This window comes from Primulina huaijiensis, chromosome 10 (genome assembly GCF_012295235.1).
Source record: "Primulina huaijiensis isolate GDHJ02 chromosome 10, ASM1229523v2, whole genome shotgun sequence".
In the NCBI taxonomy this organism is placed as follows: Eukaryota; Viridiplantae; Streptophyta; class Magnoliopsida; order Lamiales; family Gesneriaceae; genus Primulina; species Primulina huaijiensis.
Genome location: NC_133315.1, coordinates 1,352,486 through 1,369,387, shown reverse-complemented (window position 1 = coordinate 1,369,387; position 16,902 = coordinate 1,352,486). Strand labels below are relative to the sequence as shown.

Below are 16,902 nucleotides of genomic sequence, written 5' to 3'. Positions count from 1 at the left end.
TTTTTTTTTTAATACAAAATATTACTTTTCTCTTTTTTTAACTCAAATGAAATATTAGCTCACGAAATTGACCCGCATGATTATTTCATTATATTTTTGTGTATATATTATTATAAGTTTATTTGTATTTTTTAAATCATTTAAGAAATTAATTATTTTAAGTATTGCTTATACATAACCAAAAATATTTCTTATGTTAATTTACTAGTATTATTTAACTTGATTTCCACAATATTTCTTAAGTGTGTGTCTAGAAATATCGTAGAAATCATGTTAAATAATACTAGTAAATTCAACAAAACCTTATTGTTTAACCATTAAAAAAGATATGCAACATTTCACAACAATTTAACAATAGCTCTTCCAGAAATTCATTTTCAATTTGTAAAAATTTTAGCGTTAAAAATTACTGATTTGTTGTTGTGTTGGTTTTCTACTGAATGACTGCGTAGTAGCAGGGTCAAGTCTATGTATCTTAACCAAATGTTGTTTCAAAAATTATGGTACCACCGGAACCACCATCCAGTTTGTAATAATATTTAGTTTTTCAAATTTTACACACGACAAAAAGAGTTTTTTGTACCTAGTTTTTGTTCAATTTTGAAGTGATCCTAAACTTTGCTTCATTTTTCTCAGTTTGTCATCGTGTTGTTTGCTTGAGCGGACGAGAAACTCGTAAATTTACACAATCTTCGTTGGGTAGTTCAATATCATCTTCCTCTTCCTGACCAGATTCGACTTCATGAAAGTTAGAGACGTGGCCGCCAAAATCATCACCAAACTCGAAATTTGGTGTAGTCATATCTCGCCTCGCACCTCCGACACCACCACGATTTGAAGACGACATCATCAAAATTTGAAATATTTATTGTAAAAAATTGTGAAATATTAAGTAAATAAAGTTGCATAAATAAATAGCAAAAAATATATGAATGTAGAGAAACATAAAATTAGAAGAATATGATTCTTATGTAAAAATGATAATGTATTAATGAATTCAGGGCAGTTTCGGTTCCGGTTCTTCCGTACCAGTTTCAGGCTTATCAGACTGAACCAGCCCATGAAGCACACCTACCAGAATGGGAGAGATTCTAAAGTTGTGCAAGTTAAGGAGTGCTTAAAAGATTTGATAGGTACTACTCATATCAATAAAGTGTACATTCTTTTCGAGAGGTTCACTTAAAAACTGAAAAGTTAACCTTGGTAACTTAAGGCAATTATGAGATGAGTGATCTTTAAAAAGTTTCTTAGGGTATATAAGTTAGGACATAAGCACGTAAAGTGAGGATAGTAATCGAATCTAGGATGTTACAAAATGGTATAAGAGACGCTCTATATTAGTACGGTGTGGTCCAATGACGAACCAACGGAAGCTGGTGGGAAAATGACGCCTTGGAAGAGGGCGTGGATATGGTGCCAAGAGGTTGCACTTACAAGAAGTGACTATTGAAAGACTTCTAGGCAAATGAGAATATGAATGAATCGATCATATACTGAAATAAAAGAGAGATTCCAAGGTTGTGCATGCACGAGACCATATAGTTGAGGATAACTTAAAAGATTTGTTCAGGAGTTCATAACTTAAAAACTCAAAAATTAAGTGTGCTTTGACTTGAGTAAATTTTGGGATGAGTGACTCATGAGATGTTTCTCAGGTGCATGTGAGTGAAGATATAAGCACGCTAGAAAGACACGTATTGATACAGTGAGGATAATAATCGAATATGGGATGTTACATCTAAGTTCTACTAATAATCGCAAAATCGAATTTTTGAATTCGCATATCCAAATTTCCTAATTAAATTAGTTCGGATTTAACTTAACCGAAAAAATCAAAATTTCAAATTAAAATAGTTCGGATTTAATCGAACGTTTGTTCACCCCTAATCTATGAGCATGAACATATTTTTATCAAAATATGATATTTTAATTAGCCAAATAATAGGAGGCTACCTTTAATTTGGCTTAAGCTATTAAGATCCAACATATCTTTGTTTACATCATCAATGAGGAGTTTCATCATTTTTGGTTTTCAAAATCATTTTTTATTTAATAAAATATTTAAGAATCTTTGTTGAGTTAGTGGCATAGTTTCATCATTTGCCTTCGTTCGTTTTTTGCGGGCCGTTTTGGTAATGCAAGTGGGTCAATTTCGGGCCGTTCTGGTCTTATCCGAAGCCCAATTAAGTTTTATCTTTAATTTATCTTTTCGAAGATCCGGTACCTTTCGCCGCCGAGATTCGCAAATGATCTCTACCCAATCAATCTTGAGGTAATTTTCCATAATCTACAGTCCTATTGAAGTTACGAATTAGTTTCTGTCATCAAATTTTTGTTTTCAGAATTAATTTTTTAGCTTGGAGAGCAACTAATGCTTGTGCTAAATCAAAGCCCAAGCAGTACCTTCAGGTTTAGAATTTGGATTTTGGAATAGGAATATTCATATCTACGTTTGTGAAAATTAAGTTGGATGGAGAGTTTAGCCTGATTGTTGTTTGTCATGTCGCAGAAATGTTATTTTCGCCATGATTTGAGCTATGAGTTGACAATGGATGTTAAGAAAGGAATGTTAGAAAATACCTACCGGGGGAAAGGGAAACCGGTGAAGCAGAAATGGAGAGCTGTATCTACTCAATCAAGCAGCTTTGAGCGTAAATTTTAATATTTCTTTGTTTTTTGAACAGATTTTAAGTTGTGGCTGGATTAATTAGTACGAGCCCATTTCTTTGGATCGTCATGAGTTTAGGCGAATGAACAGTAATGTTTTACCATTTAACAAATGGGTTATGCTTTGCATTGACTTATCAGCTGTACTGTAAAACTATATCTATGAATTTGAAATTTTGGTATGAGTTCAAGGTAACTTAAAGCTTTAGCCTTGACCAGGTAGGTGCCAAACTTGTGAAAATAGTTTTTGAGAGAAACTACTTGAACGTGGAGATGCTTTGTGATCATTGTTTATTTTTAGGATTATGTTATTTAGTGTGGGGTTATCTTTTTTTTTTTTTTTTTCCTGTTCTAATATGTTATAAGATTACTAGCTTCTTTCTTGGTACCATGCTTTATATAGCTTCCAATAGAATTGTATTTGTGAGAACTGTGTTTTGATATTTTTGGACTTACCTCTCTGCTTCCGGTCGTAAATATATCTGAATTTAAATGAGGAGAATATAAAACTACATTTGGAGTTTTTAAAGCGTAATTGGCTTGTTAATCATTTGATAAAGTAATTGTCCGGCTTTCAAGAAATATTAAATGTTACTGTGCAGTGTATTCGATGAAGAATGTGACAATTGACCGTGGAAGTTTACATGTTTCAGGTGATGGTGAAAAGGGTGAATTACAAATTCGATTGGAAAATATATATCCTGCTACTTCTTCAACTAATTTGACAGCTGAACGTGAAAATACCAATTCTGAAGATGTGAACGAGCCAGATCATTTCGATACGTGTATTAGTTTAGATGATGGTAATGAAGATAGATCCTTAGATGGAAAATTGATGACTCTGGAGAAGCATTCAATGTCAATGAATGTGAGTTTTCCTGTCCTTTTGTTTCATGAAGAGTATTCTAATATGTCCCTTTCTTGGTGAACTTATTCAAGGGTTTTTTTACTTCCATAAATTAGAAGGTTTAAGCCAAGTTTTTAAGCCTCAACTTTTTCATAACTTACTAGATGGGATACACAGATTGGATGCGTTACTTTTTTCCTAGAAAGAGAACTCCATTCAATTCAAAGTTTATTTGATGCTTTTCCTCAATCTCTGTTTAGTTTCTTTGTTTCCATGAACTGATGCAGTTTTTAATCTCGTCTTGTCTGTGTTTGTAGGTAGGTCAGTCCTTAATGCGATTCATTGCACGGAAAGGGTATGTACATTTACAAGTACTGTATTATTGGTGGAAAGTTGTAATCTTTGTTATAACATTTTGATCAGAAGAGGCACTCAAGAGGAGATTGAAGAGGAGACTGGAGTCAAAATTATATTACCATCATCTAGAATGGAGGAGTCTATAAGTGAGCTCTTGTTCTGGAGTCCAGGACAAATTATGTTTGCATGCATTTAATTAGTCGCTGTTTCAACTTTATGAGCCAATAATTTTATGAGTTTTTGATAGTTCAATTTAAGATTTTTTTGATCCAAAGATATACTTCTGGTTTGAATATGAATCAGGATAATGTAAGATATGATCGTTGGCTCGTGTTGTTTCTACTTTTTTTATGATTGGTCCAATTCCCTTGGGTTACTACTTGATGGTAACTTAGAAACGACAATCTGGAACTTCTATGCCTTTTCAATTATTTATTTTGGAAGAAATATACCGTGAAAACCTTTAAGCTTCAAAGAACCAGAAATTTTTTTGAGTGTTATGATTGGCAACAGACAACCTTGTTTCATTTTCCTCTGTCTGTATTATGAAACTGTCATATGTTAATCATTTTTGGTAAAGTGTGCCTAGTTAAAACCGTATCAATAGTCAATGCCATCTTTGACACTCAATATTTTTATTCTTGTAGCCAATGTTCACCTCTTCCTGACATATTCCTCTTTGGTTTTTACTTTTTATGATTGAATATTGTTCAATAACTGGATATTGACAGACTTAAGTAACCGTGCTGTGCAATTTATCTGATTAATTTGTTTGACAAATGATCTTTTATTGCAGTCATTGAAGGCAACTCTATTGAAAGTGTTACTAAGGCATCTGAGAAAGTACAAATCATTATTGATAAGGTTTTGATGTCACAACTTTCATTCTTTTTGGCTTTATTAGCATTTTTTTCCTTGGCCAAATGTAACCAATTTAACCACCGTATTGTTCATGGCTTCATTCTCTTCCAGACCTACCCTTATCTGACCACCAACGATACACACGAAATTTTATGTCTGTGAAAGGTGGTTTTGTATTAACTGTACTAACTTGAATTTATATCATAAAGTAGTTTTTGAGATACGTGTGCTCACAATGATGATGTGCTGACTTCAATGTACATTTCGAAAACTTGCCTTGCAACTGATACGATATAATAAGCACAATTCAAGTATGTGTGAACTCCTAATACAACGCAATACAATAGAACTTCTCAATGCCCCCTGACTCACTCTACTATGGCTTATATATACCTCGTTCTCTAATCAACAGCATAAGTAACAACCAAAACGTGATTACAACTCAGAATCGTAACCAGCAAATATTTCCCTTCATTCGAGACTTCGAGTGAAGTAATCGTGCATCCATGTGGGCGGCTCACACTTTCTGTTCTGGAGTGCTGGCGACCCCTCCATTTCCTCTCCCACGTGTGCGATGGTATTTTGGTTGGGCTCTCTTGTGAGTTGCTCCTGAACTTGGGCCATTTCAATAATTCTTTTTTTGGTCAATTCTCTAATTTGCTGGTCCAGTAGTTGGGAGCCCATGTCAATTTCCACGTGTTATCAGCAACTGCATCAACAAAGATAGTTATACAACTTCTCACACATATGCAGAAGTTCCGGTGTAAACTTGTGTCACCCCCAACTGTGTGAGGAAGTTACTTTTATGATCAGCAACCAAATCTTTGTACTCAGTCGAATTTTGAACAATATATTTTCAACTGACTCTCACCCATCAAGTTAAACGTTTGGCATGTATTTAGTCTTACAGTATTATTGGCATGCTTAGTTTCTTCAGCAAATCAAATCGATTTCAAGCTGATTGTCTTTTAAATGATGCTCAATATATTTTGTTCTGACTTAACATTGACTGATGCAAAGTTTCTCAATTATCAATCCAACATACAGGCTTTTGATAAATGAAAACTTTCACTGGTTTTCGAGAGAAAAATGTTTTTCTCAAGGTAGAAATTTATTTTGACAAAGCACAACAGTTCTATCAAGGGAGTGTAAAAGCTTTAAGCATCTGCATCCTGATGGAAAATGTTTTACTAAAGGAAACGGACATCATAATTTTCTATCTCGGAATCTGTTGGTTCACTGAAATTTGTTACTTGAAGTTTTTGCTTTTGTGTGATATTTGATCTGCTATATTAATGTATTGAACAGGCAGTTAATAGTCGAGCTCTCGATTATTCTCACTTTGTTTCGCTCCCTTTGGCTATTCATCCTGGATTAGTGGATAAGCTCATCAAGTTTCAGAAGACAATACTACAAATTGTGGCATGTGATAATGGAGAGAACCTTGACAGTACAAGTGGAGATAAACAACCAATGAAAGCACAAAAAATTGATGTTGTGATGAATGCTGAAAAAGGTGATGCTTATGTTGATGTACATGTTAAAAGTGATCAACACTCCAGAAAAGCATCTGTGGTCAAAGATACAGACGCTGATACACCAGTCAAAGTGAAAATAGCCAATATCCCTCTTGTAAGTTTTTATCCGAAAAAATCAGAAACTCCCATCTCACAGTCCAGCTCTTCTAAATTAAGGGGTAAGCTTAATTATTGTTTTAATCACCTTGTTTGTTTTTAACTCTTTCTCTCTGCTTCCCTGCTCCTCTCCCTTCAGTAAGGACAAAATTATGCCACTATTGATTGAAACTTTCTCTTCACTCCCTTGTGGTTTAGGCTGCTTAGGATATCCTTTAACTTTTGAAACCCGGCAATTGATCTCAGTAAATTTTATGTTCTCTCTTTTCATCCATGACTCAATTTGCATTATTTGATATTTACAAAGAATAGTTATATAATGCAATTCTTCCTCTGCCTTAATCAGACTATCTCGTGCAGATTTAGGGATTGAAAAGTCAATTTTTATAAAACCCAAGACCTTTCACTTGACCATTCTCATGCTGAAGTTATGGAATAAAGAACGAGTTAATGCAGCTTGTGAGGTTTTGTGGGTAAATATTTTTAGCCAAATTATGCATAGGTTGCAGACAATATTATTCATAGTAACACTATTCCTCCTTTCTAGAGTGTCTCGTCTCAGGTCATGGATGTTTTGGACAATCGGCCAGTTTCGATTAAACTCAAAGGGCTGGTAGGATTTCTTCTGAATTAAATTTCAACTCTGACTTCAGCATTTATTTCAGTCATTGGGTGGTTACTCTTGATTGACCAAAAAAAAAAATGCAAAAATTCAGCTACACTCCTGTGTAATCCTCTACCTGACACCCCACTAGGAATATGCAGATCTACAAACAACATATGACGCTGTTTGTGTTTCTGATTTCTGGTGGTTGTAGCATTGTATCCATTATGTTCTATTTCCAATCAATCGAAATGGTAAAACCTTTCTCGGAGACAAACACAAACACCTGCATTATGTTGTGGACGTGGCCACGTCAAGTATTTCTAAACACACTATTACATTAATATTGATAAACCATGCATGAGCCAGGGTGCATAGTTTTCCATGTCTGGGTTAGGGGTTGGTTGGGGAGAAAGCTTGTTGCAACTGTGTATTACTGTTTGGTGTGGCATAATAACTTGTCTTGTTTTTTCTCAGTGCCTCTAAAATATGCACCAATAAAGTTGAATAATATTTCTTGCAGGATTGCATGAAGGGGTCTTTGGCCAAGGCTCGTGTTCTTTATGCGCCTGTAGAAGAAGTCGATGGAGAGGACCGTCTTTTGCGTGCCAGTCGTATCCATATTTTGTGTTCAATATTTTATTTCCATGTTAATTTTTTTTACCATCCGTTTGAGTAAGAGCGAGCAGCTTGAGCTGTAAATGCTCTAATTACTTGTCAATTTTTTATTTCCTTGAACTTCCTTAGAAGTTATCATTGATGCATTTGCTGAAGCTGGTTTACTCATTGGAACAGATGCACAGCAAAAGCTGAAGGTATTTTTTCTTTTTACTAGACGAAGACAAGTCCTTTCCACTCCAGTGCGCTTGGAGATGTTTAAACATGACCTGTACTTATGGTTTCTGTGATGCATTGAACTTTAAGGCATAGAAAATTCAGTTCTAGTTCTGTCTCTGTGTGTTAGTGGATGGCTGGGTGCTCCCTGTGAAACAACTGAAAAATTCATTATTTTGAACTTGATTCTTTTTCTGTATATATATATTTGCGATGCCGCTTAATTATTTTGCTACTTGATAAAATAGGGAAAGTGGCTATATTGATTCCTTTGTTTGCAAACGAACAATTAGTAGCATACTTCTATTGTTTTTATTGAGAGTTTTCCTCAGGAGACGGAGGCGTATGACACCAGCGTTGTTTCACAATCACATATTGCAAAACAAAAAGTCTCGGAAGTACAGAATTTCCCAACCAGTCTATTTATTCATAAATAGAAAACATTGTCTATACAACTCCGAAATAATCACAGAATATTTTACAGCACCTGAATGTAAAACATTAACTATTGTGCGGAAGCATACAACTTAAAATAAACTGATAATGAAAATGAAGCTTAAACATTGACAGCGGTCTTCTTTTTCCTTACCATCCCCAGAACTATTATTGTTTTTCTTCCGCTATCTGATCTTCATTCTTATCTGAGAGGGGAGTGAGTTGGTGAATGATATGGCCGTCACTCAGGAAGCAGGGGAATTCTTCTCACCCTTTAAATTCATTTTTCAACTAAAACAGTAATAGCATACATATATAGTAATATTCGTATTTTTCAGAAATAATCATGTATCAGAATTACGCACTTAACAAATTATGAATTTCATGGCTAACTGATATCAGTCCCCTATCTGTTCTCTTCTCTGAGGGGTGAGGCCATGAATCAGGAATGTTCAGAATCTATATTCCTACCATTAGTTCACAAAGTTCCAGTGTTTCAGAAATCATATTTTAAACAATATAATACATATATGTTGGTCACTTTTAAAACATATATCCCGAGTTAAAACAGAAAGTTCACTTACAGAAATGTGCTCCAAAAACTTGAAGAACCTGCTGGATTTTTCTATAATCGGTCGCCTAAACGGAAAGTCTATGCTCCTTGAATTGGACAAAAATTTGGCTCGATAATTTGGCAGCACTCTTTCTCGAAATTTTGGTATGATTTTCTTGCATGATGTGAACCTCTATCTATAGGTCCTCAAGGGTGAGGTAAGGAGTGACTCAATTCATGGTCATTGTCTTAAATGTTATTATTCATAGTCATTAACATCCTCTTAAAAGTTAAGCATTATTCAACCAATAAATGACTAATGCATATTTTAACCTTCATTATCACCCATTAATAACCATCGCTTGGTGGTTACAATCTCATGGAGGTGAGGGGTCTCATGGCACATAATTCAGAAAGTTGGTTCGGATGAGTTTGGGCCACTGGACTTATCACTGAAGTCTGTATAGTGACTGAATCACAATGTTGATGTTTTCCCTGTAATTCATCAAAAATGAAGCTCTTTCCCACTTTAACTTGATCATTTTTCTCCTTGGAGTAAGTGCTGGCCATGCTACAATATGTACTGCTTTTATGTTCTTTCTTTCTTATACTGAAGATAGGCTACTTTTCCCTTGGAATGCAGTTACACGCTACTCTTATGAATGCCCGACACAGAAAGAGGTGTTTTTTCTGTTTGTCAGTTCATACATTTGAGTATCTTTCATTAATAAATCATTCACTTTGTTGGAAACTCTACCAAGGGTGCTTTCGTTTCTCTTTATGGGAAGCTAATCCTTTCATCATACTTGTTTCAGAAACAAGAACACAAGGAAACCCGACTCATTTGATGCTAGGGTTATTTTTGATCATTATGGTTCTGAAGAATGGGGAGAGTATCCTATACGTGAAGCTCATCTTTCTCAAAGGTTTGTGTACGATGAGAATGGATACTATCACTGCTGTGCCTCAATTCCATTTCCAGAAAATAGCAAGTAGAGTGATTCATTTACGAAAGATTTTCCTTGTATTTCTCTAGACCGAACAGTGTTTATGTAGTTTTTTTTTTATGTTGATCTTTATGTTATTTAATCTGCATCATATTGTTTTTTCAGAAACTTAATACCATATCATAGAGATTTATTCTATAAATCTCAAATCTAAATAGAACTGATAGCCATCATATCATGACGATATTGATTGATCAATGACCAACATCTGGTAATCTCTAATGCTTGCTATCAGTAGTATCTTCTGTGCCCTTTGCACTCTGTATCATGGTGGTATATGAAGCTGTAGTGTTAAAAATTGCCCCTGTTAAGAAGTCGCAAAATGGGAAGCTTGGTGTATTCTGAGAGGAAAATCACATAGTTTAATATTATTCATGAAATTTGAAAATTTCCTTTTGAAGGGGCGGCTGTCCCTTTCTCGTCTGCCATTGGTCTGGCCCGGCTGACAGTTGAGCAAAACGTGATTTGTTACGAAGTGAAGAGGTTGGTTTGTGTTAAGTATACTTGATCCCCAATTCAGTGCCATTGCCAGAGTTATACTGTGAGTATATGATTTGATCTTGATATTTACTTAGTCAACAATGTGCATGTTTAGTAGTTGCAGTGGAGGAAAGGCTGGAAGGACGGTTGATAAGTCTCAGATGTGAAATATTTTTCACTTGGCCGAAATGACAGTTGAGAAGGCTCTCAGATGTAGGATCACATCATAAATAGATGTTTGTGGCTCCCTGAGAGCCTAGACCTGGCCACGGGCCGGGTCCGGGTTTGACTCGCTAGGTTGGGTCAAGTCGGAAAACCCCGCCTGTTTGCTTGGCCATCTGTGACCTGTTATGGTCTGGATCCGGGTAACCGTCGGTTTTGGGTTTAGTTCGACCATTTTATATTTAAAAAAAAAACATTTAAATAAATTAAAAAAGAAGGCTTTCACAATTGAGCTTATAAAAACTCAATTAAATATTTTATTAGCTCAATAAAAAATATTACATTTATTCGATAAAAATTCTATTATATTTCAACTTTCAACATCTTGTATAAAAATATATTATATTTTATTGTGTTCAATAACATTCACTCGCATTTCTTTTCGTCGTTCCTGATGTTTCCTCGATTTTGTCTTGGTCTTCTTCATCACTTTTAATAGGTTGTGTTCGGTTAACGGCTTTTGGTCAATCATTGAGCAAACATTGGACTTCCAAATGTTCTGCCCTTAAGCTAGAACGTCTCTCATCTAATACTAAAAGTTTGTTTCATTGCAATCGTTGAAACGAGATAAGTTAGAATTTATTTTGCTGTTATAGACAAAATTGTATATATTTGTGTTTTTTGTGACCATCGCAAAATTTCGAAAGTTTCCTCACTTGCATAACTAAAATCAAAAGAAGTGTTAAAATAATTCTCAAGATTCTGACTGGAACTTGAGGATCTTCGTGCACGTTTCGTCTGTTCTCTTAATAAAAGTTGTACTTTAATAAGTTTAGAAGTAATATTACTAATGGTAGTGGATTATGTTTCATGTGGTTATGTGAAACATATTATCCACCATATTTGATGTTATATTCATTATAAATATCATATAAATTAGTTTTAATATTAAACAAAATCAATGAGATATTAGGAATCGTTTTCATAATATGGTTTAAAGATTCATAATATATTATTAACATTTCTTGTAAACCATTTAATTTAAGTCTAGGATCTAAAATAAAAGCATATAAAAAAATTCAGGAATTTGTAAAAAAAAATATTTTTTCCATTTTTTCATTACATAAATACATTGAACTAAAGTATCATCATTATATTTAATATGTTCACTAAAAATATATGCAATGTTGTAACAATGTATTATAACTAAATGAGAAGTATGATAATAAATATAGGATAATTGGTCACTAGCATCATAAAAACTTTTAAAATTTTACAAATATTAGTGCATATGTTCCATTGATTTGAGAGCAAATAAATATCACGAGCTTGAACATATTGATGAAAAAATATACATAATAAATCTTTATATTCAAAAAATAATAATAACAATTTATATGTTGAATTCTAACGAGTTTGAACGTCTCGCGCAAACCTTTTAGGCCTCATATCATTTATTTTGCAAAATTTGCCTAATTGTTTCATAACTTATTGTTGTATCCATAAATAATGAATCACGTTCCTAATTGGTTGAATATGTGATGATAAATTTTTTAATCCATCTTGAACACACTAACTTAAGTGTACCTAATATGTAAAAATTTACCTGATAAATATGTATACGAGGTTACCATACCGAAAAATACTGGATTTACCAAAATACTCTGTACGATATGATATGGTATTGATACTGAAATATTGTGTACGATAACGATATGAAATTTGAAATTTTTTGTATATATCGAAATACCGAAATAATATATATAAATTAAAAAATATCTTATATTTTTAAATATCAAAGTTAATTTTTTTAAAAATATATATAATGTATTTTTCCGGTATAAAATGGTATATATTGATACCGTACCGAAATCTCAATATTTTTCGGTATACCGAAATTTTCGGTACGGTATCGGTATAAATATTTTTAATGTCGTAACTTTTGGTACGATATATGGTATGAGATTTTCGATACGATATGATACGATATACGATATGCAAGTTTCAGTACGGTACAGTATACCATCCCTATGCATGATGAAATTTCCCTTTCTTTTGTCACCCCTATGACTTGATCCAACACCCGGCATTTGTATAAATATGAAATTTAAGTAATTATGAAAATAAATCAACGTCCAACTCGAGAAAATAAAATCTGGTATTTTTATGATATTAAATTTCAAGACTCTGTTATTTTTTACGGAAAAATACCTCTTGGAAATTTTTTATTAAAAAAAATGAAAAGAAAAACTCATTCTTAAAAAGTAAACAACAAAAAATATACATCAAATAAATATAATCAACAATGTGCATATACAGTCTTTTTTCATCAAATAAATATATAAAAAATAACATAGTCTTGAAATTTAATATCATAAATATACCAAATTTTATTTTCTCGAGTTGGACTTAATTGCTTACTAGTTACTTTGCACACGCGATGCGTGTATATACAGTCTTTTTTATCATTATCGATGGACTAAAGTAAAATTTGACAAATTATGGAGGGACTAAATTGATATTTGAATTGTTGAAATAAAAAAATAAAAATAAAAGTGTATGTTGAAATTAAAAAAAACAAAAAAAATGTAATATTAGTATCATATAAAAGTAAAGTTGTAAGAAAAGGTTGGTGTCATTCCTAAGTGGTTACTGTCATGTCCTAAATTTTAATAAAATAGAATTGATATAGATATTTATTATTATAATTGAGTATGCTAATAACAAATTAAAAATAATTATATATATAACAATTATAATAATAATAATAATAATAATAATAATAATAATAATAATATACTGTTCAGAAAATACGTGTATAATATTGCGACGCCAAACAAAATGTCCGGTTAAAATAAAACCCTAATCGCCCTTAAATGAACCTGGAACCAAAGATATTTCTTCAAGAGAAAAATCAAACACCAGAGCAAGGGATGCCGGGATTGACTTGCAACGCTTGCAACAAGGAGTTCCTCGACGATTCTGAGCAGAAGCTTCACTACAAATCTGAGTGGCACCGTTACAATCTTAAACGGAAGGTGCGCCGCCGTCGATTCCTTTTTCATAATCTTATTGTATGTGTTTGATTTTGTTTATATTTATGGGATTCTTTTACTCGATACTTCACATCATATTTCATGTGTTATAAGTAGTGAAAGGAGGACTCTTTTCTTTTTTGGCTTTTGTTTAAGAAGTTGTTGATGGGTTGCTTATTGTACGGAGCTCATATTTGATTGAATTCATGTTGACTATCGGTGAATGATTGGCTCTCTACCGCAGATTATGATCAGAGAAAGAAAGCTGTTTCGTAAAAAAATTGACATTTGATGTTATTTGTGGAACAGTATTGTAATGTGAGGTAATTAGAGAGTAAAAGTCAGCATATTGTCTTGAATTTGAACTGGTTACTCGTGAACACGGGGTGTCTGAACTTGAAGGATATGGATTGCCTGTGTTCGGGACTCTAGGAAGAGTTCCGTGCTTGCTTATTTTATGAACAAGATATTCTAGCTACTCTCAAGGAGATTACTCGACCAAATACATGATCGACATGATGATATAAAACTTTATTGTAAGTGCTGTTATTTATCGCCTTTGTTTGAAGCTGGTGTTTTGAGTAAGATCATGATCGCCCATGTTTTTTTTGCTTATAGTTTCATGTTAAATTGATTGTGAAAGCAAGTAGCTGTAATTATGGACATTTTAGTTGTCTTCCATAACTGAATAATTTGAAATTCTTGTCTTAGGTATTGCTCCAGAGCCATCGTGTCTGTATTCTGCTGTTGTATGTTTCTTAAATTTCTCCTGATGCTTTAATTAAGTTTCTGGTTTCGTTCAGGTTGCAGGTGTTCCTGGAGTGACTGAAACACTTTTTCTTGCTAGACAATCTGCACTTGCAGAAGAGAAAAAGAAATCAGATGTAACTCCCCTTCTGTATAGTTGTGGACTTTGTGGAAAGGGATACAGAAGTTCTAAAGCCCACGAACAACATCTAAAATCTAAGAGTCACCTATCACGCTCTTCTGAATCGACAACTAGCGAAGATGAGGGAAGTACAATTATTAAGCCACTTCCACGTGTTCCGAAGGTGCCTTTGCATCCATCGGTGCAAGAGGATGAGGATAGTGAAGAGAGTGAATGGGAAGAGGTTGATGATCTAGAGGAAGACTTGGCTGGTGAAGCCAGTGATTCTTTGGCCAAACTCAGGGTGAACGAGAGTCCTGATAATGATGATGTGGATGAGGATTATGAGTTGAATCCAACTTGTTGCTTTATGTGTGATTTAGAGCTTGATTCAGTGGAGAACTGTATGGTTCACATGCACAAGAAACATGGATTCTTCATACCTGACATTGAGTATCTGAAGGATCCTAAAGGTCTTCTTACTTATCTGAGCCTCAAGGTATTATGTGTTTTTATATCAAGGACAATTTTTTTTTCAACTATAATATTTTCTCCAACTGTTTACGTCATTTCATTACTTTTTTCTTTGTGTTTCTTTAATGTTTAAATCTTGATGCCTAAACCCACACAGGTTAAAAGGGATTTGATGTGTTTGTATTGCAATGAGAGATGTCATCCATTCTCCAGTATCGAAGCCGTTCGGAAGCATATGGAGGCAAAAAGCCACTGCAAAGTGCATTATGGTGATGGAAGTGAAGAGGAGGAAGCAGAGTTAGAAGTGTTTTATGATTATAGCAGCAGGTTTTTATAACACCAAGAAACTACGTAGTTGTGTATGAATAAATTATACGTGCGAACTTTTAACCTAACCTAGTTGGTTCTTTTTTGTTTATGCGTATAAAGTTTTGTTGACGAGGAAGGAAAGCAGCTGGTTGTGGTCGATGACATGCAGAAAGATGTTGAACTTGGTAGTGGTGGCTCTGAGTTAATTATTACCCGAAGAATTGGCGGCACAACCCTGACCAAAATGATCGGTTCAAGAGAATTTTTAATATATTACCGCCAGAAACCACGGCCAACTCCTGCAAATAGCGCCATTACTGCCGCAAAATTGGCCTCTAGGTATGTGAAATGATTGGATAGATCTTTACTTCCTACTCCTAAAAGTAAAATAAAATTGGATATTTAAGTGAAATTATACAATTTTCCCGCAGGTATAGGAGCATGGGTCTGGCAACAGTGCAATCAAGAGAACATGTACTCAGGATGAAAGTAATGAAAGCAATGAATCGGTCTGGTATTGACGCCATGCGCTCTAAGATTGGTATGAAGAGTAATGTTATACGCAACCTCCCCAACAACGTTCCGTATTAGTTCTTGTTGTATCTGTTAAAGATGTCCGGTGAAGAAAAAGATTGTTATTCCTATTCTCTTCTGTTCATTCATATGACTGCTGCATGCACACCTCAATACTGTAGAAAAGTTTCATTTGTGATGGGTTAATGTGTAATCTACTTTATTTTAATTAATTTTTTTTAAAAAAAACTTTGAAATAGCATAAGAAAAAGCATACTTTCCTTTTAAGTAGACTTTTGATTCATATGACTGCTAACTTTGTAGAGATCGTTGAGTGCAATAATTGTCTGAAAAAAAAAAAAAAAATACCAGTCAAGGATAAGGTTGATATTGTCGCTTTTCAAAAAATTATGATAAAAAAGATAATGGGAAGTGGTTGAGTATAATTGGGGGGTCTCTTTAATTTGTAGGCATGCACCGATCATTTTTATTAAAAAGTTCGACATATTATTGCTCATGACAATGCTACGTTCATCTGACATAGAAATTTCAATATTTCTCCATTCCATAAATTTTAAGACATACATAGAATTTATTAATAAGTCCAAGATTTATAATTTATACAAACTTTTCACCGATTATCCTAGAACATTGTAAGCTCCATGTATGATCTCTCCAAATGAGTGTGTTCTTAAAATTTAGAGTGTTCATATTTCTTAAAACTATATTTTGTTCAAAATAAATGATGTTTGGTTGTTTTCCTTTTTAAGAATCACATTTAAAAAACGAAGTGGGAAACAGAAAAAAGTGTAACCTATTTTGTTGGACTAAACATATGTCGTTTTACCAAAAATTACAGTTGGTGAAAACTGTGCAACTCAAATATTTTAAACTGTATAGCAGTTCAAGTACTACATTTTGATTGTTCTAACCAGCAGAACAATTATTGCACCCAACAATTTTCCTCTCAATAATTACACTTTGATACCAATTCTAGGACCGAATTGCTTGGCACTTTACCAAAAGTTATAGTTGGTGGTAACGGTGCAACTCAAATCTTTTAAACCATATAGCAGATCAAATATCACGTTTTGATTGATCTACCCAACATGAACAATTATTGCAGCCAACAGACTTTTAGACTTTTGCTTTAAAATAGGATATTTATGTCAAAAAATTACTAGAATTAGTTACGTGACTTAAATTTGTAATCTCGTACATGCATAAATGAGAAAAAAGTCACGTGTTTATGGTAATGGGAC

The 16,902-nt window shown here is 33.6% G+C and overlaps 2 protein-coding genes across 8 annotated transcripts; both read left to right on the top strand.

Moving 5' to 3' along the window:
• The first annotated feature begins 2,101 nt into the window (after nucleotides 1-2,101).
• LOC140986023 (uncharacterized) lies at nucleotides 2,102-10,004 on the top strand. 7 transcript variants are annotated; one of them, XM_073453967.1, is made up of 15 exons: nucleotides 2,136-2,272; nucleotides 2,343-2,409; nucleotides 2,510-2,651; nucleotides 3,321-3,401; nucleotides 3,492-3,535; nucleotides 3,832-3,869; nucleotides 3,941-4,017; nucleotides 4,668-4,735; nucleotides 6,041-6,428; nucleotides 6,727-6,839; nucleotides 6,914-6,979; nucleotides 7,494-7,584; nucleotides 7,718-7,785; nucleotides 9,436-9,473; nucleotides 9,608-10,004. In XM_073453967.1, exons 1-15 carry the CDS (start codon nucleotides 2,136-2,138, stop codon nucleotides 9,786-9,788), a joined length of 1,599 nt encoding a protein of 532 aa, XP_073310068.1. In that variant the 3' UTR covers nucleotides 9,789-10,004. The 7 variants fall into 7 exon arrangements, with proteins under 7 accessions (XP_073310072.1, XP_073310068.1, XP_073310071.1 ...); XM_073453970.1 differs by having other exon boundaries at nucleotides 2,137-2,272; nucleotides 3,519-3,535; XM_073453966.1 differs by having other exon boundaries at nucleotides 2,137-2,272; nucleotides 3,938-4,017.
• A 3,295-nt stretch (nucleotides 10,005-13,299) lies between these two features.
• On the top strand, nucleotides 13,300-15,914 carry LOC140985506 (cytoplasmic 60S subunit biogenesis factor REI1 homolog 1-like). Its single transcript, XM_073453332.1, has 5 exons — nucleotides 13,300-13,479; nucleotides 14,280-14,843; nucleotides 14,976-15,145; nucleotides 15,248-15,466; nucleotides 15,559-15,914. Exons 1-5 carry the CDS (start codon nucleotides 13,318-13,320, stop codon nucleotides 15,716-15,718), a joined length of 1,275 nt encoding a protein of 424 aa, XP_073309433.1. The 5' UTR covers nucleotides 13,300-13,317; the 3' UTR covers nucleotides 15,719-15,914.
• Nucleotides 15,915-16,902: the final 988 nt, after the last annotated feature.